The sequence below is a fragment of the Lytechinus pictus genome, chromosome 4 (assembly GCF_037042905.1).
Source record: "Lytechinus pictus isolate F3 Inbred chromosome 4, Lp3.0, whole genome shotgun sequence".
NCBI classification, from domain to species: Eukaryota; Metazoa; Echinodermata; class Echinoidea; order Temnopleuroida; family Toxopneustidae; genus Lytechinus; species Lytechinus pictus.
In genome coordinates this window covers 4957218-4982602 of record NC_087248.1, presented here as the reverse complement: position 1 = coordinate 4982602, position 25385 = coordinate 4957218, and the positions used below count along the sequence as shown (strand labels likewise).

Here is a 25385-nt window from a genome sequence, read left to right as displayed (position 1 = left end):
GGTGAAGATGATGATGATGTTGATAGCAATGATGATGGTAATGAGCATGATAATGATGAGGATGGTGAGGATGGTGATGGTGATGATGAGGATGAGGATGGTGATGATGATGGTGGTGATGATGATGCGGATGAGGAGGATGGTGATGATGATGATGGTGGTGGTGATGATGATGATGCACATGATGATGAGGAGGAGGATGGTGATGATGATGATGGTGGTGATGATGATGATGAGGAGAAGGATGGTGATGGTGGTGATAGTGATGGTGATGATGATGATGATGGTGGTGGTGGTGGTGGTGATGATGATGATGATGGTGCACATGATGATGTGGATGAGGAGGATGGTGATAATGATGACGACAATGGTGGTGGTGATGATGAGGAGGAGGATGACGATGATAGTGGAGGCTGTGTAAGTGATGGTGAAGATGGTAGTGACGAAAACTGTATAAACACATTTTCAAAACTTTGATAATATCAGCATTTTTTCTACAAAAATCTTCAAAATTTATACTCTACTAGAACACTTAACAACAATTGATTATGACGACTCCCGTGTGTGTTTCAATTGTAATGCTAAGCATCGAGATAAAGACGTTACATTGCAAGTCAATTGTGACAGACAAGAATATATTGAAAGTGAGGAAATTGAAATATATTGCAATTTAAATAATTCTATAATTTCAAGATCATAATATCCGAAAATGAAGCCAATGTTTCAAAGTTGCATAGAGAACTGGTGGTTGTTATTGATGAAATTTCAAATCACCATTATTTTGTTTTCAATGCGTATAACTAAGGGGATCGATAGGTCTTTGGCCTTTGCTAATCCCCTACATCTTCTGCATGTTTGGTTAACCCTTTCCCTTTGTCATTATATCGATTGTCATTTTTTATTGTTTATATATTGTATGTATTATTGTACCTTTTTAATGGATGTGCATATAGTGAAATTGAATTTAGATTTAAATTTAAAATGAAGCTTTATAAGGCCTATCTATCAAGCAACGTGTATATCTAAAGAGATGGCGCACTTAAAGTTTCAACACGAAGATCTTCACATTAAAAAAAAATTCCATCATTTCCATCACATTAAAACACGGCATGTAACATTGTGACATTACATTAACTGCATCCCCCATCTATGGAACCCTTCAGGGCGTAGACTAGACGGGGGTATTATTGGCAGTAATCCTGTCCCCCCCCCCCCACGATTTTTCGGATTTTGTGCAGGAGGCTATGAGAGAGGATCGTCTCGCCCCCCCCCCTTCCAACAGACTAAAATCTCATGAAATTGCCGCCGATGGAGGAGTCCACCCTCTTGGATGTAGGCTATAGGAGTCACTCTGGATGGGCGACTTGCATGCCGATATATTTAACATGGTTGCGAGGTCCCCAAATTTTTGTTTTGTGTGTCAAAATAACCTAGTTTTTGGAAACACAATACAATACGTTAAGGTGGATAGCCAGTGATGGCGTATTATCACTATTTAAAGAGAATGTAGCTGATTTAACAACATACAGATCATGACAGCGAATTTCTCGATTGATCGGTCAATATTCGAATTTATTTCATTTCTAATCATAAGTTACAAAATTTACAAAGCAAATCATGATGCGATATGTCAAAATCAAGAGGTACGCAATGCTTTACATTTCTATGCTCGTTACCCGAAATGTAACACCTAGACATTTTCTCGTATGGGCAGCAAAGACGGGCCTTACTCTCGATACAGGCGGTTGCTGCTGCTAATGATAATGATCATGAAGATAGCGATGATAATGACAATAATGATTATTATTATGTTGTTGTAGATGAGGATGGTGATGATTGATGATGATGATGACAATAATAATAATAGTCAGTTCTTGTATAGCGCATAACACATTATGAATAACGTCTCTATGCGCTTCCAAATGACTTGGATATTATTACCCTGGCTGTAGCTCAAGCAGCTTTCCAGCGCTCGGCATTTCAAGGAATAAATTCCTGCCAGGTACCCATTCACCTCACCTGGGTTGAGTGCAGCACAATGTGGATTAATTTCTTGCTGAAGGAAACTACGCCATGATGATGATGATGGTGATGAAGATGATGATGAGGGTGATGATGATGACGGTGATGAGGATGATGATGATGGTGATGATGATGAGGAGGATGATGAGGATGATGGTGATGATGATGATGACGGTGATGAGGATGATGGTGATGGTGACGGTGATGATGATGATGACGGTGATGATGATGATGAGGATGATGAGGATGATGGTGCTAGTGGTAGTTGGGGTGAAGGAAAATAAACGTATGAAAATAAAGTGGGTGGTTTTAATGGAAGATGGAAGATGGCACACCGGTGACGACGACGATGATGCTAATAATTATAATAACGATAATATTGTTAATATTAAGAAAAAGAAAAATGAATATAATGAAGATGAAAATAAGAAGTGTGTCCTTGTCATCTAAAAGAAAACAGCCCTGTCAGAACTCCAAACAATCGTTAAAAACGATTACCATCTCAATTTATCAGATATCGAACCGAGCGAATAATGTAAAACAAAAAACAAACAAGCATTCAAAATTGAAATGTTTGGAAGAATATTTCGGTAACTTTACCCTTTCGCTATCTCTTTACAAAAAAATATCAATTTATTTCACCGCATTTACATTCATTCTTTTATTATTCAGCACTTTAAACGAAATTCCAGGAGCTAAATATGGGGAAAATGTTTACGTATAATACTTTCGATCCATCTCCAAACATGACTTGATAAATACCACTGATACTAAAACGCCACAGCAATCTCTATCATGATATTATCGTCCAATTTCGATCAGTTTTATCCATACGATTATGATATCTGAATACTTGTTCTCTCGGTATTTCCAAGTTTAAGAGTTTTCATTGTTTTCGACAAAGTCACCTTTTCGGCTTCTGGCAAGCATCTTGGAGAAAGACTCAGAATTGGTGGTGCTATATCGGGCAATCTCTTGATGGAGTCGCCGTCTATTGAGTGAGTGGTGTCGTATCCTTCGTCACTAGTTGAGAACCTCCTCGGTAACTTTGTCATGTCGTTGCCATCATTCTTCGAACTGGCGGCGTTTCGAATGTCTTTCGCCCTCGAGCAACTACAACTACCCTTGACTGTCGCCTCTGCAATACAATTCTGCTCATCCTGCAAGCTCGATGTGCTTGGTCGTCCTGACATCGTCGCAATCGTTGTCACAGTGGATCTTTCTTGTTTCTGTAGAGTGGTTGGATTTATTCTCCCCTTGTTGGCTCTGATAGGTTTGCGGGACAGTGTCACCGGGGGTCTACCAACAGGTTTACGTTTGACCGGGTTCTGAATTCGCCTTTGTCGACGGTTATCCAAGAAATCGCGAGGAACTGCTGTTTTACGCGTAGAACGGTAAACCCTTATGGCTTCTTCCTGCTTTCTATCGCTACGGCCACTGGTATTTCCTGCTCTCGGCATTGTATGTTCTTGTACGCCGGTTGTGTTTGCAACAGATGCTTTTATGACAGTTTCCCGCAGTCTTGTGTCAGCCTCTAAAGTATATTTGTTCCTCCGAAATGTGACGGACTTGGGTGTAATTAGATGTCCATTTTGACCTCCTACAGTCATGTCCGCGATGAGAGAATTCTTGAGATTCGATCGTCTCGTAAGTCGATCGGGGAGCTGGTTGTGTCGGAAATGATTCACAAATGTCGTCACGGTTGGATCGGTTGACTGCTGGAAAGTTAACTTGAGTGCCCTACCGGTAGATAGAGAAACCCGTCCATTCACACTGCCGCGTTTCGCAGACGACTCTACATTTCTCCCAGTCCTAATCATGTGATTGACCTTGTCGTGTTTCTTCTTCACTTGCTCTTCTCGAAAGCACGCTGTTGTCACACCGGATTGGTGCGCATTTCTGTTCGTATCAGGACCACTGATGCCAGACCGAATTGTACTCGTTGTCCTTTCTCGCCCAAGCATAATGAGCCACGGGTTGCCACTAGCTGCACTTGTGATCCGACTGTCGTTAACTGAACTAACATTCTCATGTCTGTCACTCTGTTGATGACTGAACGGTGTCGCTGTGCGTTGTCCGTCTTTAGAAGATATGGACTTAGCGGGTGACGATGGTGATGATTGTTCCGCCGGCATCTCACCAAGAACCTCGCGATAGATGGCGCTAGTCTCTGTTCCTTTTGGGCTTGGTGAGATATTATTTGGTGATCGTGCAGCTCTCTCAGCCTCCTCTTCTATCACCATGGTCATCTTGAAGTGGAAACTACCATTCTTCTTGCCAGCCATCTGAAGAGCAGTCTGAATATCAGAAATAAGAAGAAAAAAAAATAGAACCGAAATGCGGCATAATTATTATTGTTTTACACTCATATTAAAAGAAACGTACAAAACCTAATCATAATAATTTTAAGTTCATGATGGAAGAGAAAATACATCAATAATCGGTAACACTTGTTTTAAGTTTTTATTTTATTATGTATGGATACCGATAACTAATTAAGATTTCCATGTTTATACTCATTCTAAACCATGTTAACTACGTATTTTATGGTTCTATATCACATCATGATATACAGATTATTTTTAGATTCATAAATAGGACAACATTGATGAGGATAAGTTTTTAGTCTACGTTAGCTACCTCTGCCGCCACTGACTTCTTTTTCTCGTCGTCATCAAAATCATTCGTCAACCTTCCTTGTCTTGGAGACCCTCCTCGATTCTTAATCGTATCCCCAGCCTCGTTCACCCCATCACCTTCGTTACCAAGATCCTCATCATCATCATCATCCTGACGGGAACACACTCGAAAGGTTTCCCAGTTCTCCTGCAGTCTCTGGGCAATCTTAGGCACCTCGTCCCGCTGGCGTTGCTTGGCCAGGAGATGGTAAATCGCAGAGTATTCGTCGGCGCGCCCTGCAAGCACCGACTCGCTGACGTGCACCGACTTGATCCCAAGCGTTTCCCGGATGTAGCTGATGATGTCGTGATCGAGCAACATGCGACTGAGCCTTCGTCCTGGAGAGCACGGGGTAGGTGGAGGAGTGGGGGTGAGGGCGTAGTTTGATGCTGTAGGGCTTAAAGAGCGGAGAGGCTCGTAGACACCTGCCAACCAGGGATGACACAAGACGTCATAAACCGTTGGTCTCTTCTCCGGGTCCGGTTCGAGAAGATAACGGACAAAACTCTTGCAGTCTGAAAAGGAAGAGAGAGAGAGGTGGAGATCCTTTAACATGTAAACTTCAGAGGCTTGATAGTGAACAACTTAAACAATAAGTAGCGAATAATGATTGTTATTGTTGACAAACATAAACAACAGCGTAATAACGGTAGCGTTAATTATTATCATCGTATATTATTCTCTTGATAATTTTAAAAGATAAATGCATGATTTTAATCACAAATCGAACACGCCAAAATGGGAACATTTCCTTTCTATGTTTATTGAAAGGGAAGTCAACATGGCCCTCATCAGATGTTAAACGTCACTTTCAATCATGGAAATCTGAGAGATAAATCTCTTTTCAAATGCTCCATTTTTGATCGAAACATATCGTCACTTTTCGTTGAATCCAAGGTGCACTGATAAAATCACAGCTTTCAAAATGCATATTTTTCGACAAAATTATCTCTTAAGCTTTCTGAACAAAACTCAATATAGGACTAGAATCGCCGGAAACGCTGATTTGTAAAAGATACTACAAACTGCTTCACAAAATATGTTTGATAAACAATATCCATGTGATCAAATCATCCCTCCTTTCGTTTTCCTCATTAATTTAAACCTAGTTTATAATCTCTCGCCATTTCCCCCACTGTTTATTATATTGGGAATTGATACACCTGGGCACAAGGCTGTCGACATATATTCGCTTGTGTAATTCGTCCCAATTTCACCACAAACGTGATGTCTGTTTTCTAAACCTTGCAACGCGAGAAGGTTTACGTAGGCAGCTGGCTACGATAAACTTGATCCTGAATTTATAAAGAAAGGATTGAAGCACTTTTAAGCGAATGGTCTTGCTTCGCCGGTTGATGTTTATATGATGTTGAAACATTACCACTGTGGGTATCTTGAAGTTGACCAAGATCGTGAACTCTATCTTCAAAACAATTGAGTTAAAATAAATTCAGCGGGAAGTTATTCATACATAGTTTATAAAGTGCGGACATTGTGTTTCTAATTCTCAGCCAAGACGCTGTCCCGAGGTTGCCCCGTCTCTTTATCTCTCCAACTTTCTTTAAGGCACTCTCATTCATTCTCTTTCCACTTCTTATAATGTTATTCAATTCATCAGAAAACTGTCTTTTTCTCATGTTCATCTTTTTTATGCCGCGATTATGAATGTTATATTTCTTGAAAGAGACGGGTATCTGATTACAGTTACTATATAGTAAGATTATTAATGTACTGTACGGGCATGACGGGTTGCTCCGAACTTCTGAAATTGTCTAACTTTTCATGATTATTTTTCAGTTTAGACAGAAGCTATTATCCCCTCAATGTTAGTATATTCCAGTCGATTCTAATAATTTTTCAATTTTGTACTTCAAACACCTCACATTTATTCAAGATTAGTCAAAATCTAAAAAAATTTTACCTGATGACAGACCAGAAGGCAGTGGTCCCATGTCTGCTTTCTGAATCTTCGACAAGAGTTTCCTAAGATTAAACGGCTCGACTATGAAGGGAAGAGTACCAGTCAGCATAGCGTATGCATTGACACCACTGCGGTGAGACAGAAATTAAATTCAAGTTTAATAAATATTATCATGATTATATAAAGAGGGAGGGGGTAGATTGAAATGAGGTCACATTGGGGATACAGACGATAAAAAATGAAAGAGAACAAAAGGGAAAAGGGGAAAATTTGAAAAAGAGAGAGTAGAAGAATGAAATAAAAATGGGGAAAATGGAAAAGAGAATGAATATGATAAAATATAGAAGATGGAATGATAGATAGATAGATATAGATAGAAATGGAAAACGAAGAAAAAAGGGTAAATGGTTACAATAAAGGATATATAAAGGATGGCATACCACCCCCCCGAAGGTGCATGCTTGGAAGGAAAGAGTTATACAATGTTAAGAATTAAATCGAAAATCTGAAAAGAGGCATGATAACAGTAACAAGCTAGAAAACAGGAGACTGATAAAATAATATAGAGACAGATAAAGTATAAATCGCGGAAATTGGTCAAAGAAAAGAAAAATACCTCACGAAATTTAATTTGATAACATTGAAACATGATTAAGTAATCATAACGAAACCAAATTCAGTTTTTGATGAATCAGAGCGATTCAAAATCTATTATGTATGTAATAATGCATTAGATTCAACACGAACATTAAATTTAACAACGATGGCTATTTTTTATGCGCAGAAACAATCTTTGCTAAATGCCATAAAAGTTAGTGCTATTTACTAATAATAACAATAAATACTTTGGCATATTTTTTTCACAGGGCCAACTTTGATTTTTATTGCGATACTCGCAATATGGAACTAAGCACCTTGAAAATCCAAGGAACATACACACAGTCCTTAAATATTCACACAGTCCTTCAATGTTATCAACATACTTTTGTCCATGTTCCGTTTGATAATAAATCTCAACAAAAAATAATAATTTCAAAGTAATAATCTTGTGATTAAGAAGTGACTCAATTCCCCAAAATGGAGTCAGACGACAGCACTGAGAACCAAAGGTCTAAACCGATTCGATAGTTACCATGGTGAAGAATAATATCTTCATTATATATTTTTGTATTATTTTGTAAATACTGTATAGTTCGCTCAATTTTTGGTAGAGCACCCATGCCCTGGAGCATCCGCCCCGAAAATCATGGGTTCGAACATCGTCAAAATAATAGGGATGTCTTTTAAAACAGTGAAGGACAATAATCTTTCGTGATAATTATATTGGGCTTGCTGGTATACTAGCTGAATAGGATAAAAGGTTGATTAATTTTTAACTTTTACCCTTTATCTCTATCTGTGTTTTAATCCTTCTGAATATAATTATACAGACACAGACGTAAACACATAATATTTAATTCAATTTGGACAAAGTTACCTAATCCTTCCAAAAACACCAATATTATCGTTGATATACGGACTATAGCGTTATAAAGGATACTAAAGTCAACAAATTAATTGCTATATTAAATCCAGAAGTAGAAAATCTTAATACGTCAGTCCGTATCTAAATTTCTCTAATCTAATGTACACATAAAAATACCATCGCTGAGGTCATTTGATGTCCATTAATAAAGTAATTGGTTTTCAAGATGAAATTCGGTAACGCAGTTGTCATAATTTACAGTAATTATGTCATATTAGGTGGACAGATTAACGTCGCCAGGGGCCATAAATGAGCACCAAATTTTGATCTTTGTCCGCAAATTGATAAATATTTTAATGGAACCATTATGTGATTAGGTTTGCTAATTTTATGAGAGTTTGCGTCCTATATAAATATTCTTGACCCATTTTCAGTTTATTTCATTGTTAGAGGTGCGAGATAAAAATCGATTTCATATTGGCCATTTTTCGCCCTGTGCATGCAGTTTAGAATATGGTATACGTAAAACGCGTTGAGTTGTAATAGATATTTCAGGTATAGAACCAACTGTCGACATGGTTTGATAAAACAAGAAAAATTGGCAATTTGGAATTTAAAAACTATATATTGACATATTGCCCATTCTGATCCCGAGTTTTAGTGTCATTTCATCTTCAATAATCAGTTATTGATAAAAAGATCTATCTATGTGAAAGTTTATCATCATTATTGCGAAAAAGGATGATCATTATCATGACTCTCATTAATCAAATAAAATGAATAATTTCAAAAGAATTTGGCAATAAATTATCAGTTGAATGCCCATGCCAATAAAAATTAATGTAAATCGTTCTTCATTTTCATGTAGGCAATATGATATCAGATATAATTACAAGAGATGAATGAGAGAACTATATTGAATTTCGGATCATTCTTATCTTTCTTTTACTTGTATGGAATGTTGCATTAAGTAAGAATTTTTTATTCAATCAAAATAATATACTGTATCTTAGCTCCCCCGTCTCTCCCCTCTCTCTTTCTTTCTCTCTTTCCCTTTATTCCTTCCCTCTCCCTCCCCACCCTCTATCTTCATCCCCTCTCCCTACCTCCATCACTCCTCTCCTCCCCCTCTCTATCTTCCGCATCATCCTTTTCGCCATTATATTATTTTTGATTTAAAAAAGTAGAACAAGTATTTTCCTTACATGCTCCAAACGTCCACCTTGGGTCCATATCGCTTCCTCGCAATTATCTCCGGAGCTGCATAGGCGGGACTCCCGCAAAGCGTTCCCGCAAAGTCCCTAGTCCCGAATACATCCATCTTTCTATTCCTCAAAACATCCCGCCTCTTCTCCGGCGAACTCTTTTCTTCATTCGCCATCCGAGGATACATGGGTTGACCTGCATTTTGAATATTCCCGCCATTACTTCGTCCGCCATTTTGTTTGGTGTTGGATCTGGATACGTTAGGTTGCTCCTTGCTATTTTCCCGCTGCAGTCCCGCTCTTTCTTGACCGTTTTCCTCGCGAAGAGACGATCCTCTTGTTCGTCGTTTAGTTCCGTCATCCGATGGAAGCCGCGCCCTGGCCACGCCCTTGGTATCGCCGGGTCTACCACCCTCATCACCCGAGGAAGCATTTCTCCCTCCAACAGTTCGGCTCTGTCTCCGGCTTGCGCGTACGTCCGCCTGTTTACGGCTCGAGAAATCCCGCTCCCGTTTTTTAGCATCCCGAATATCGGTTTCCCTCTCTAGATTCCCGATGAAATTACTCAGCCCAAAATCTAAATAAAACAGAGTAAGGAAAATGATAGACAATGTCAGAAATGGAAAGATGGAACAAAAGAAATTACATTAAGCATTTTGTACTCTCTCTAAAAAGAACCATCTACATTTTGTCTTGCCAAACAACAGTGCTGATGTAGGATTCGAATCCTTGACCTTCTTTACAGTACAGGATGTATATAATCCACAATCTCCAAAATTAATGACATCAAAATAATTTTCTCATTCATTATGTTCTTTCCATTACTTCCACATGGTCGTAGTTATATAGGGGATTACCTGAAATTAAACAAATTTTACTTTATTGTACATTTTCATAACGAATTCATGTTAAGTATTTAAGAGATTCTTTTTTCATAAATATTTGATCACTTCGCCCCTCGCTTTCTAAAAATGCCCTAAAATATTTTGCCCCCCCCCCCGTGAAAAAAATGTCTGCATAACTTCTCACACCATGTGTCATTAGGTGTCCATTCAAATTTAGTTTTAAGAAAGAACATTTTACCTCCATCATGTCCATAGTCTAAATATCATTTAATTCTTTCATTCACCTGAAATCACATACCTAAAAAGAAGTTAGATAAAGCTTCGATTTGAATAAAAATATCAAAAATAAACAGTGACGTTATTATGCAAGTTCTACCACTATCAACAAGTTCACCCTACAGTTATACGAACAAATATCTATCGACTCAATTAGTTGTTTAAATCATGTTTAAACCCACTAAACAATACGAATCCTTACGCATTGAAATAAGCATAACATTTCTAACTCCTTTAAAACATTTCTTTGCATTCAATGGAATATTTATCATTCATTAATCTAATGTTGCCTAGCAACACAAAATAGGTTCATGCATACCTGACTATCTTAGCTATATGAACTGTATCTATTATTGACCTGTTATTGAACTTACCTATTATTCTGATTTTGTCGTTGTCGTCAAGGAGAAGGTTCTCAACTTTCAGATCTCTGTAATTGATAAAATTAGAGACGTGAATATTTTTATTTTTTTAGTTGCTGTCAGTTGACTAAAAAAAGAATATGGAAAAGTGAGGAACTGCTTACTGGGTGGGTCATTATAATGTCTATTTTAATAAACTATGATTATAATGTTTTATTTACCCAGGGTAGCCACTAAAGGAAGCTGTTCTACCAGCAGTGGAGAGGGAACATACGGACTAACAAATATTCTCATCATCAGCTAGAAACTTCCAGAATTATACTTCTATGATTAGATTCGACGTTAAAAACAAACTTGTAGAGGAATGTATTACAACGTTTGCTATATATCATGTATATATTCGCATGGAGTTAATGCAGTGTGTAGTATTTATTATGTTTAACTCACGTTAAAAAAAAACACTTGCATATCCAGGGCCCCATTGCATTACTGTTACTATTATGGTAACTTGTAAGGAATCCTTGATTTTGATTGGCTGCTGATCAGTGTTACCATGGTAGTTACCATTGGAGGGCAAGGTTACCACAATAGTAAGTTTTATGTACCGGGACCATGCTTTGTCTTTATTTCATCATTTAAAAAATTGAAAATCATCATACCTATGGACCACGCCCATTTGGTGCATGTGGTAAACAGCTGAAGTCACCTGCTTGATGTACCGCCTGGCCACGCCCTCTTCAATACCACTCCTCTCACACACCTTATCCAGGAGAGGACCGCCCCCACAGAGCTCCAGCACCAAGTACAAGTTATTATCCGTTTCCATGACTTCGAGAAGACGTACGATGTGGGCGTGGCCAAGAAGTTGGAGAAGTCCCGCCTCTCTACGGAGTGTCTTGTGCAGATATGCGTCCTCTCTCGCGGCTTTCTTATCTATTATCTTGACGGCAACCTATAGGAACCAAATATTGACAGAGTTTTGTCTCAAACAATGATTATGAAGATGCTTTTGATAAACAAAATATGGATCGATTTGGTGGAGGATGAAAACAAGATAATCGTCATGCATCTCGTAAACTTATCTCATATTGCTCAGTACTCGTGAGTTTTTCCCGGTTCATAGTAAGCATTTAGGAACAAAGAAAGAAGGCGACATATTTAGTATGATGACGATCTTTTTGTTTCTAGGTTGAGCAGACAAAATAATGGTATAAAAATAATTTTGATCCGAGTCAACATTATAACCGATCAACAATGATCCGCGGCGTATATTCTTTACCAATATGTTTTAACAAAGAAGAATGTTTTAATCGAAGAAAAGTAATGCATTAGGACTACTCAATGTAATGGCACCCAAATTGTTGAACAATCTTTCCCATGATCAGATAAATCACAAACTTTGTCAAATTCAAATCTGTGTTATAAATGTATCTTTGTAAAGAAGTTAATGTTCATTTAGATCTGAATTAACAGAGTTCATATTTCCACACACGTTGTGACTATTATTTGGTATAAATTATGGTTTCATGCATTTCTAATTAACTGAATATTATTATTATCGATCTATTACTATTGATATTATTATTATTATTCATAACAATAATATTAATGTGACATTTTGTATTGCTATCGCAGTTTGATAAATATTTCGAATTCTCTTCATGAAATACTGAGGAATGAGTTGACATGTATTAAAATAAAATTTGTTAATTCTAGATCAACCATAGCAATTATGAAATAAAACATATGAATATAACAACCCAACAAGAGCAAACAAGGTATGCCATATCAGAGACAAAGGGATCCTTGGGGCAACAGGGCTTAATTCGGTTAAAGGTATAAATACAATGGGTCAATCTTATTGGTAACAATAGGCACACAACAATATTCAAAGTTCAAAGCTCAACCAAGGAAATAATAATTTGTTACTCGAATATGACAGAGTGATGACACGGCATCGAATCTTTATTCTTTAATAGGCACGTGGGCTTACTATAAAGGGACGAATTCCCTTAAATTAAAGTTTTAAACTGGGCCGACGACCACTTATATACAGTAGATATCTCTCTCACTCCCCTTAGCATAATTTTAGTCCATGCAGGAAATTAGATCTTGAAATCGAAGACGATGGTGGTCACTCCGGTCCTCATTTAGACCAAGCTGACCGCTACGAATGACTTGTTTTACATAATTAGACACCTTTGTCCAAAGTTCGCCAGTGTTGTTCTAACTCTACTGTGAACAATCGCCCCTCTATTGAACGCCTATACTATATATACACTACGATCTGTATTGATAAAAGTTTTGTTTCAAGAGATGCGCTCTTTGTGATGTTGAACGTTTACGTATAACGTGAATAATGACATTCTTATCAAAGAATTGATCTTTCAAAATTATTAGAAAGAAAATTTGACGTAGGCTGGCCTGCAACAATAGAGTAAATCCAAATATTGGTAATAACAAATACACTGAAGATGAATCAAAATTTAGTTGGTGTCAAAGAAACATGAGGCTAAATTTAGACAAAAAGCAAAATATGTCATCAAGATGTAGCTCCCTTAAACAGTATCAAATTTTTATCTACGAAATTATCATTTTCGATTCTTGTATCGATATTTTGGTATAAGACTGCATGGGTTTATATGTAAATGCATGAAAGTAGTTAATGATAGTGAGAACGAAGAAATCAAAGAAAATGGTGAAGATGAATCGAAATTTGGTTGGAGTCAAATAAATAATGTAAATCTAAACCTCAACCGTGGCTCCATAGTTGGTATTTTTAATATTCTTATTTCTTTTCCCTGAATATTTCGTAGGTCTGGCGGAAATTGGGAACAAGACTTTATTTAACCTGTAAGGTTTATTAATCATTTTTGTATTGACCCTCTGTCCAGAAAAATAAGACAAAACAAAACTGCCCCGCAAAAGAGTGTGAGTATTTTCCACATGGACTTTGTCGGCGTAGCATTAAACGGGAATTTTCACAGATGTGAATGTTTATATCGACTTATTCATAGCTCGCTGTGCAAAAACAGCGAATTTAGGAAGCGCGATATTAACATGACTAAGCGCCCTATAAAATGTTTTATATTAATATTCTGACAATATAGGTAAATTTTCAGCGGTTTTCCCCAAGTTCAGGGCGAATTTTTCTGATCTATGATTGAATGGGGGAGGTCAGAAGTCAAGATTAGTAGCTCGACTCCAATCATGCTCCCTCTGGGAGCTTGCATCCGTATACGGGCTGAGAAGGGGGATACCCTCGTTCAGTCCCAGGCGCTTAAATCCCGGGGGTGAGGAATGGGGATTATACCCCTCCCCCACACAAACACTTTCCCTTTTTGGAGAGGGGGGGGGGGTGGCCTGTAAAATCACCCCCATGTAGTTTGCAAGATAGAAAGAATATACTTTTTAATCATCAAATAATTAATACACATCATTTATCTTCAAATACTGTTATTATTTAAAGTGCTCAAAATATTGGCCCACATTTGCCTTCAAGCAATCACGCTCAAGCTAATACATAATTCTGAATTCTTACGTTTGGCTAAAAAAAAAACTTATATCGGCTGCATCACCAGAGTGCGGTTCAGACAGTTCAAGTTCATTTATTTCATCCGCAATAACCAGAAAACGATACATACATCATTAATGTTCAAACCAACAGTAATAAAACTTATGGAGAAAGAGCTTAAAATATCGGAATAAAGGAAGAAGTGGACTGTATAAGGCTCGCTGAACACAGATCACCTTTGTAACAACCGGTGACTATTGAGCCAAACACTTTGAGGAGGCCAGGGGAGCGTTTCATGAAAGGACTTATCGGACGTTTTATCGGACAAGTCCAGTTTTATCTGACAGTTACCATAGTAACACTGCTTCTCAGCCAATCAAATTCAAGGAAAGTTGTCAGATCTGACTTGTTTATCAAACGCTCCCCTGATAAAGCGTATCAGGTAAAATTTGTAAAAAGATACGAGCTAAAAATACATTTTTTAAAACGAAATATTATTTTGATATAATCATTTTCTCTTTTTTTTTTGTCGTGAAAAACAGCGGGGGTCCGTGGCCCCCAGCCCCCCTCCCATCTTCTATACGCCAGTGGTAACAACGGCAAATATAATAAGGTATGATAATTAAAGGTCAAGTCCACCCTAGCAAAATGTTGATTTGAATAAATAGAGAAAAATCAAACTAGCATAACGCTGAAAATGTCATCAAAATCGGATGTAAAATAAGAAAGTTATATATGGCATTTTAAAGTTTCGCTTATTTTTTCACAAAACAGTGATATGCACAACTTCGTGACACGCAAATGAGTCAGTCGATGATGTCCATCACTCACTATTTCTTTTGTTTTTTATTGTTTGAATTATACAATATTTCTTTTTTTACAGATTTGACCATAGGGACCGACTTGACTGAACCATACATGTATAGTATTAAACAATGCTAATTCCACATGTTCAGGGATGAATTAATCACTGTTTCACTTGACAATGAGGAGAAAATTAGAATATTTCATATTTCATATAATAAAATACAAAAGAAATAGTGAGTGGATGACGTCATCAGTCTCCTCATTCGCATACCGACCAGGATGTGCATATAACTGTTTTGTGAAATTAAACGAAACTTTAAAATGTCATAACTTTCTTATTTTACATCCGATTTTGATGAAATTTTCAGTGTAAATGCTTGTTGGATTTTGCTCTTTTTATTCAAATCAAGTTTTGTTGGGGTGCACTTGTCCTTTAAATCATTTGCATTAAAGCAAGCAAAAGTGTCATTATAACACACTGTGTTTGAAATATTGACACGGTGTATGTAAATAAACGAGTTAATAAAGTTATTATATAACAAGGTCTCCAAGTCAAAAAGGTGCAAAAATGGGATTGCCCGATCAAACTTGGCGCTCCTTCACTTATGGAGAGAAAAATCACATCAAACATGTTTAAAGAGAAAGAAACCCTCTCTCATTGACGGATACCCTCTCTCTCATCATTCCCTTAGTTTCATTCATTGGTCCATGCAAATTAAAAACACAGAAATTTGTCCTTCAACGACAGTATACATATATTGCAAAATTGTTTGAAAGGAGGGAGGCTGAGCCGAAAGTGTGGGGGGGGGGGCTGATCATGCGAAAAATCACAGTCAGATGGTCATTTTTACGTTTTGTACACGATTTTAGAAAAAAGGGGCTGAAGCCCCCTCCCTGATTCCGCGACCCCTGGCCCTCCCTCATAATTACGAACCTGTATTTACCATTTTTGCAAACTGAGGAAATAAAATACATTCAAATTAATAGGTGTTTGGTGATTATAAATGGATCCGGGTTTACGTTGCTATGTTTTAAAAAGTCCTCACAACAGTTTTTCTGCAGATTGTGTACATGTTTTTTCAAACGCTTCCAATGTTATAAACGATCTCTATCAATCGTATTACTCAGATATAAGCTTTAATTAATGTCGATATGGTTTAATTACATTCTTCGTTTTGAAATCACAATCCCCGTTTTCATGTCATTTGAAGTTCAATATCATTTCCAAATGGATAAATAACACAACATTTAATTATAATTGATATGATTTATTATTAATACAAATTAATGTAAATTCTAAATAGCACGAAAAAGCTGAAACATAATTAAATCACAATATATTGATAATATATTAGATAAGATGTACAGACTGCACAATTACAATAATGAATGAGACACCAAACATAGTAAGTTTACTTGCAGATAAATAATTTGACATCACCATATTTCACTTTTATGTCAAAGTTTAAAAGAAAAGTGATAAGAAGTATACACTCTAAATAAATAGGAATTTTAGAATAAATCTTGATTGTCCGTGGTGACAAGTCGAACTCTGGATAAACATTTAAATCTTAGAGATTTACATTCAAATCATTTCCGGATAACTCTTTCCCGAATTCTTTAGGATATTAAATCTCAAAAGAGATATTGATTGGTCGCTAACGACAGTCGATCAGGGTTTATTCTAAATCCTTGTAATTTCGAGTGCACTAGCTGTAGCCCCTACTAAAAGGAATAATCATTGAATAATGAAAAAAAAGTATTTTAAAAGAATCGCCCACCTTTTCGCCAACAAGAACATGCATCGCCTCTTTCACTTTTGCGAAGCTTCCCTCGCCGATGGTTGGGCCCAGGAGATAAGGTCCGACTCGTTTAGTGTGTTTGTAACTCGTCATCAACTCCTTCGACAACGTCGATCGCCCAACCACCGCCATAACACCCTGCAATGGAGGCCCGTTTCTCTTTGTCAGCATCGACGACGTCCGCTTCGTGATCGATGATCTCGGTCTGGTGGCCACGTACTGGAGGGGCTTCTGTGTCGTCATACCGCGAAGATGCGGTGTCGGCAAAGGCCGATGAAAGCGATCGTCAGTCCGATCCGGAGAGTCTATAGTTTCGCTCGGGGGATCAGCTGGCAGACGACAGGTTAATGACATAATGCCTGGCGAGTTGTATACAAATTGATATCGATATCACAAAGTAATCTCATTAATATGTATACATATCGCGCTATATATTAACAGCATCTGATAAGGGTGAAATGGCACTCTTAAAACAATGCAATCAATATTAGTTAAGTCCTTTATGATGGCACAGTAGAATAATTCATACCATGAGACATTGGAGAAAATAACACAATAATGACACAAGCGTATCTTCTGGGCGGACAAAGCTCGACGTTGGCAGATATGATTGGAAGAAGAGGCGAGGCAGAAATGAGTGGGGGGGGGGAAGGGGGAGGTGGAATAGTAGAAGAGAGAGGGGGGAGAGAGCAAGCGAAAATGGTGTTGAAGCCGGAGAGAACGGGAGGATTCTGAGAGAGATGCAAACGGATCACTTTCAAGTTTGGCGACAAGGTTGTCATTGTATCAGACTCTTATAGAGGCTGTTCTCACTACGTTCCTAAAACTAGTTTACTGGGAACCGGTTCAGAAAGCCAGTTTGGAAGATTGCTTTGCTAGCGTTCTCACTTGATCACACGAAAGTGGTTTTCAAAATCACTTCACGTATAGCGCTCTTGTTGCTATGGAAACGCTCTCAGTGGAGAGACACGTTTCGCGCGAAATTCGAAACCGCAGCATAGGCATTCTACACCTGTCGTGTGGAGTAGCGCGCTCAAAATGTGCGAAGATCGCTTCCCGAAGAACGGTTGTGTCCTCACTTACGCTAAAACCACTTTTCCGATGCGAAGCGATCTTGAAAACTACATCGCGAGGTGGTCTTCCAAACTGGTTTGGAAGAGCGCTTCCAAGAGCGCTTCGACCGTTCTCACTTAGCGTTAAACTAGTTTCCACTAAACTAGTTTCCACTAAACTAGTTTAAGGAACTGAGTGAGAACAGCCTCATAGTAAATCATTGAGGTTTGCTATCATAGCAGTACGACCTATATCATGACATGGATTCCCTTAATAAACAGGAGATGGTAATAAAATTTGTTGCTCCGAAATGTCCATTGCGTCTCATCAAAACCTTCTTGTTTTACTCTTTCAAGAGGCTGACTAGTCTAGCACAGACTTCACTAAGAACAGGTTTCCTCGAGAACTGATATAAAGTGTGACGCGTTGTTCATGAGGTTGATCAGTCCATTCTCCTTCTTCAGCTACTTTTTGTTTGTACGTAACCACCCTTAATCACAACAAACTACTGGTAATTTATTAATCTAATCTATTATCTCATCCTTTTCCTTTGGTTCATAAAAAAACAGAAATTTTATTTCATTTTATTGTTCATATCAGTTTCGTAATTTCTTCCAAATGAGATCGCTTCACTCTGATATATTTTATAATTCAAAGTTGTAGGCATAAACATTCCGGAGCGATTTGAGCATAAGATTTTATGCCTACGTATCCAAATATAATCTATCCCTGTAGTTGGCGCCAAACCATTGCTAGCTCGTCCTAAATGAGGCTGATCGATCAACCGACGCTCAGCTTCCATACTCCGCGGAACCGAAAGTTTTTTAACTGCGTGGTCGTAACTCTGACGTAAATGGGGATGCATTGCAGGTGTAAGATTTTACCCGGGAGCCTACCGGTTCGAAACCCTTGCCAGCTAGATATTCCTTCCCTTATCTGCACTGTAAAAATGCTAAGCAACGCTGTTTAAGCACGTAACTCTAACAACTATTGCCTAAACTTTTAAAAAATTGTTTATACTTTTTAAAACAAGTTGTTTAAAAGTTTCAACAATAGAGTGACGGGCTTAAACAGCCATGCTTAACAATTTCAACAGTATGAGGGCGCATGACTATTGGCGAATCATAGTTGACAATATTATCGATTGGATGTATTGAAAAAAAATGACACGCTTCAGAAAATAATATACAGTAATATGATATAAATTATTAGTATTGCGCACATCTACCTTATTGCTCGAGGCACTCTTATATTACCCTTGCAAATTAAAGCGAGTCAACGGATTCCAGTGCTCACAGCTTTTTGAGGGATTACTTCCTGTTGGTATAATAAAGCCATTTGCCTTTTTTTCTCTTATCGATATTATGATAGTTTAGTGCAAAATAGTACACTCACCCTTGTTTCTTTTCATGAAGAGCGGAGGAAACAGAAGAGAACACTTCTCGACACATAACACCTCCATTGCATCCAGTAATATTTTGTAGGAATTTAAGATATGTCAGGTGATATTTTACGAAGTGAATCACTTTTTACGGTAGATTTCACTGATAACTGTTAAAAGCTACTGAAATCATTGCATCTAATTGGATAGAGATCAAAACGATAAATGAATATAGGTGCAAAGAGGGAAAAATCATATTGTAATGTGACATTAAAAGAACTTCGAGGATAAATATCGAGACAGTCTTGATATTTATCCCCGACATAAGTTTAATGACCCTTCTTCTGATTGCATAAGGCACCGATTATGACATAATATCCTGAATGTAATTGCTCATTAATAGCAACATGGTAGTCACAGGATGGTGTTCTTCTCAGTTATTAAGATATCCGACTGCAAACAATAATATATTTTTCGAAGTCGCGTATCTACAGGATTGAAATTGGGATAACGCCTTGGGGTTAAATCATAGGACTTAATAATCATGATTGATTATAATTTCCGTTGATGTTCATATAGATGATGATTTTTTGTATCGTTAGCCCCGCAGCCCATGAATTGTGCGGGTTTTCTATGAAAAAATGTCATAATTATCTAAGAGTCAGGAGAAAGTGCGTGTGCATTTGAGTTTTGTCAGACGTGTATCAATCAGATATGATCATTTCGTTTGGGACCGACCTTTAACGTCACCATCCGAAAGACGTGACCAGGGCTCGAACCTCTGCATCAATTTGTAACTCCCCCACATAGCTTGGATTACAGGCGCACGCCACAACGCCCAGTCAGGAGAATGAGATGACTAAGATAGTGAAACGCATTTTAGGTGGCATTCTGACAATCAAACCTAGGTTTAACCCTATAGTATAAACTAGAATTTAAACCGAATTTCTATGTAATGCTGGCCTTCACAATAGTTCTTCTATGTAATATGTGGCAATTGTAATATGTCAATTAATTCATTAAAATTCATATTTATTTAAATTTCCCTTCTCTTTCCATTTCACGACTCAATTACTTTTTAAACAACATTATTGTTGACAACTTGGCAGCAGGTTGAAAATAATTGTTAATTGGTCAATAAGTTGACAACTGGCACTCCATAAAAGTGTAGTCTAAGTTAACCCAGGTTTAACTAAACCATGGTTATCAGAATACCATCTAATGAGTCCTTTACCCGACTTCTCTATTCCAATGCCTCTTATCACAATGAGACACTATATAGAACAATACAATAATAAATTAGATTCACATCAGTAGAGATTTATTATCAAATCAAAGAATAAATATGTACATTGAAAAAAAAAGACAGAGTTAGACTGATTCAGCAAGACAAGATTCACAGTTCAATTCAAAATGTTTTCTTCTAAAAATAATATGTAAGATCTAACTTCTACAAATGACAAAAATAATATATCTACTATATGTATATATATATATACATTACAATATGACAAAATCATTATGAAGAAAGACACTACCTAACAATCTCACCATTATACGAAATTGTATATTCATTCTTTATTATTCTCCTCTTCCTTACAAAAATATATACATAAGTCATGGAATATTTTGAGTTGATAATTTCTCTTAAACAAATCACACTGTTAGGACAACATAAATGCAATGACGATATCAATATAAATATCCATAAAACTTGTAATGTTAAAAGTGATCATAAAAAGGAAAGGTTAAAATAACAAATGTGTTGGTCAATATGTGTCTGACCAGAAAAGATTGTAAAATCAACAAATTTATGTTATGCTTTAAACCAGCAAGTGTTACCCCAATATTTGGTTGGACACATATTAAACAAAATAGTTTATTTTGACCAATCATTCTTCAAAGTGTATCTGCAATCAAGGCAATTGACTTAATGCAGTGATTAGTCTAGGGCTTAAATATCTGTAATAACATTCATACGAATATAGTCAGTATTAAAGGACAAGTCTACCACAACAAAAAGTTGATTTGAATAAAAAGAGAAAAATCCAACAAAGCATAACATTTATTTTTTTTAAATAAAAATCGAATATAAAGTAAAAAAGGTATGATATTTTAAGTTTCATTTGATTTCACAAAACAGTTATATGCACATCCTGGTCTTTATGCAATGAGGGCACATATGACACCACTCGCTATCTTTTAGTTATTTTATGATATCAATTCAGTTCAATATTTCTTATTCTTTTCTTCAAATCTGTAAAAATTGAAATATTGTTTAGTTCAAACAATAACAAAAAAGTGAGGGACATCATCGACTATTTCATGTGCATGTCACTGGGATATGCATATAACTGTTTTGTGAAAGATAAGCAAAACTTTAAAATGTCATTACTTTCTTATTTTACATCCGATTTTGATGAAATTTTCAGCATTATGCTTGTCTGATTTTTCTCTACTGATTAAAATCAACTTTTTTTTTCTGAGGTAGACTTGACCTTTAATATTCCCAAGCCATATTAATGATGTTCTAACTTAGTCTGACCCTTTCCCCAATAAAATATTGTATATATCACAAAAATAGAATGAAAAAAAAAAGAAAATGAAAATACATTTCTTATTGTTTGAAATGAAATCTGAAAATTGAAATAACTCAAAAATTCTTTTTGACCCATTGATCCTATGCTTTCTTTGTTAAAGCACATAGAAAGTATTACTATCTTAAAATGGCTGTAATCAAGATTTGAGTTGCGTATCTTTTGTCAGTTTGGCAAGCATTATATATTTTCAATAAAAAGTACAATAGTCCATAATAACTTTATACGACGATAAAACAAAATTTGTGTAGCGAATTGAGGCATCAAAAAGACCTTGATATCAAACACTTCAGATTAAGTAGGAGCAAAGAAAAAATAGATTAGAAGTCATTAAAACGCTCCTCCATATTAGAATTCATATTAACATGTTATTTCTACCACCATCACCGAATTACCATCCACACCCCCAAGTTGCTTGGCGCTATATAATAGCTCTGTTAAAAAAGGTGCTACATAAACTGTTGGAAACTGATTTTTTTTTTAGTACATTTCATACATGAATTACTTGAATCAAGGTTAGCATTTAGTACTGAATACATAGAAGAGTATCACAGATTGACTGCATAAACTAAACTGCCAATAAAAATGAATGGCTTTTACAGCCTTTTTGCATGCAAATTCCATACATGCTAGGAGTAGTGATTTACTTGAGAGGTGCTTCATAAGACTATTTGTATGTTACACACATTTTGTTTCTCTGGTGTGAGTGAATTTCCTTCTGCCCCTGAAGGAAATTTTGACAGATAATAAAATTCAGATGCTTGTTAACGGCAAGAATTTAATTTACTAGTTTGGAAATCGAATTCATCTAAAAGGAATGATTGATAATTTTATCAATAGTTTTTAAGAACACATTCCACTCATGCATAGAGTTGTTAAAAGCTATGCATCACTTATAAACAGCTTCCTAGAACATTGCTAGAACTTCCAAACTACTAAAATGAAAGATAATTTTCTTAATTGTCTCAAATTTAATGAGAACTGGGTCTTACAAAGAGTTGTGACAGACCCTATCAATCTCAACTATGGAAATCCATCAATGTCATAATTTATCCTACAGGAAATTTGTAAAAAGAGGAGTACACTGAATCGTCATGACAATGATGCACACATGATTATACATCATATCTAGAATTTTGTTTCAAATAAAGATGTTGGCATTGTTGGCTTTCCATAGTTGTGGTTGATTGGATCAATCACAACTCTCTGTAAGATGGGATCCTGGTCATTGGCCAAGAAGGTGATACATCATATCTAGAATTTTTGTTTCAAATAAAGATGTTAGCATTGTTGGCTTTCCATAGTTGTGGTTGATTGGATCAATCACAACTCTCTGTGAGATGGGATCCTGGTCATTAGCCAAGAAGGTGAGAAGGGGGGGGGTGGGAAGTACTCAGATTTTTATAAGATGGGGGTGTGTACCCACACCCATCCTCATGTTCGAGAGTAAAATTGGAAACAAAACATATATATATACCATATTCTCATTATAAAGGTATGCATCATAGATATGAGTTAGGGTGATAACAAATTAAGGCCAGGGTCCCGTCTTACAAAGAGTTGCGATTGATCCGATCAATCGCAACTATGGACGGCCAGCAACATCAACATATAAAATGCTTGTTTGTTCAAAAAAAAATTCTAGATATGAATGTATATCCATAGATTCATTGTTATCTTAAAAATTTGGTGTGTTCTTCTTTGTATACAAAGGACATTTTACAAATTTCCTGTAGAAAAAATTATGACACTGATGGATTTCCATAGAGTTACGATTGATTGGATCAATCGTAACTCTTTGTAAGACGGGGCCCAGATATAACATAATTCAAAATGTTACTTAACAAAATGGTTTACTGTGACTGATTCTATGTACATCAATGAGAGGATTTGGAAATGATCAGTCATTGGCTTGCTGAGTCTTGCTAAGAAAAATATATACAATACACAAAATGGATATTTGATTGCAAGAACATTGGTAGGGATCAGATGTGTAGTAAAAAAAACCTTTAATGATAACTTTCGATTTTCAAAGTGTGGAATAAATTTTCTACCACATCCCTGCACTAATTTTAATGCAATGAATCATGGTTGTTGGCTAAGTGCAACATTTTAAAAATAACATTGGAGAAACCTACAGGTAACTTTTACCAAATTCAGAATTCGAATCAAGCATTATTTACATCAAGGACAAAAGACGGATGAATTTTACACAATATCAATAATAAAAAAAAATGATAATAAATTGAAGCAAATGATGACTGACATGTATTTCAGAAATATATAAATCATATCAAACAAATGCATGTAGCTATGAATGTAAAGATAAGGCAAAATGATGATTATTGCAAGTTTTAAGATTACTCTAGTACTGAAAAAAATAAAAGTAAAAATTTTAGAGTTGAATTTCGGCACCAACTTTGAATGTAATGAAACCTACATAGCATGTAGCATGTGTATAAATCTTAGCCAAGAATTGAAACTTAACTTAAACTTAAAAAAGACTTTTATAAAGCTTGGATGTTTTATTTTTTTAAGGAAAATCTAATATAACTGCTTCACTCTTTAACAATAATTATAATAAGAATTACAACAACAAGAACAATAATAATAATAATAACAACAACAACAATAATGATAATAATAACGCCTCTATGCACTTGCATAGGACTTGGATATATTACCCCGGCTTCAGCATGGCGGTCGTAAGTACTTACAGCGCACACGCTTTTCAACAAATTAATTCCTACCAGGTACCCATTTACCTCAACTGGGTCGAGTGCAGCACATTTCTCTTTAGAGATGAAACATCTGTGAAAATGATTTTGTGCGTTTTAGTTTTCCCAGAAAACCAGTTTGATAAAATATAAACTTGTACATTATGAGTAAAAATAAAACAGAGATTCTTTGAAACACAGCAATCATGACAGCATAAAAGCAACAACATGAAACATATACACCTGTACATGTATGTACATGCATGATCTTTATAAAATGTACAAAGATAAAATTCCAATTACATGATTACTTAGTCATACCAGATGACCTTCATTGTACACATTTTAATATGACAATATAAACATATAAACAAAAATATGTATAATGCTTCATTCATATCACATGGATAAACTAAATATAGAAAATACATTATTATGCTCAATGTAAATGTGTTACCAAATATCATGATTTTGAGTATCAAATCAATATAATATTAAAATTTGTACAAGACAATTCACATATTTTTAGTATGAACACCCTTATGACACTTCTAAGTTCCTCATTATCATTGTTTTTATTGTGTTTGATTTATTTTGTGATTGTTTTATTGTATACTTGAATTTCTTGTCTTTATTTGTTAGTTATTCATCATTCATAGAGAATCCTTTCATAAAAGTTGACCTGATTAGTTGAATAATCAAAAATATTATTATTCTTTCATTTTGTATTCTTTCTTTT

General features: G+C 36.1%; 1 protein-coding gene across 1 annotated transcript; it reads right to left on the bottom strand.

Moving 5' to 3' along the window:
* Positions 1 to 1548: 1548 nt before the first annotated feature.
* On the bottom strand, positions 1549 to 17408 carry LOC129258538 (uncharacterized). Its single transcript, XM_064098882.1, has 7 exons — positions 16878 to 17408; positions 11435 to 11727; positions 10788 to 10843; positions 9293 to 9869; positions 6623 to 6750; positions 4663 to 5216; positions 1549 to 4319 (listed from the first exon to the last, which is right to left on the bottom strand). The coding sequence occupies exons 1-7, from the start codon at positions 17250 to 17252 to the stop codon at positions 2859 to 2861; spliced, it is 3444 nt and encodes a 1147-aa protein (XP_063954952.1). The 5' UTR covers positions 17253 to 17408; the 3' UTR covers positions 1549 to 2858.
* Between the last annotated feature and the right edge of the window lie 7977 nt (positions 17409 to 25385).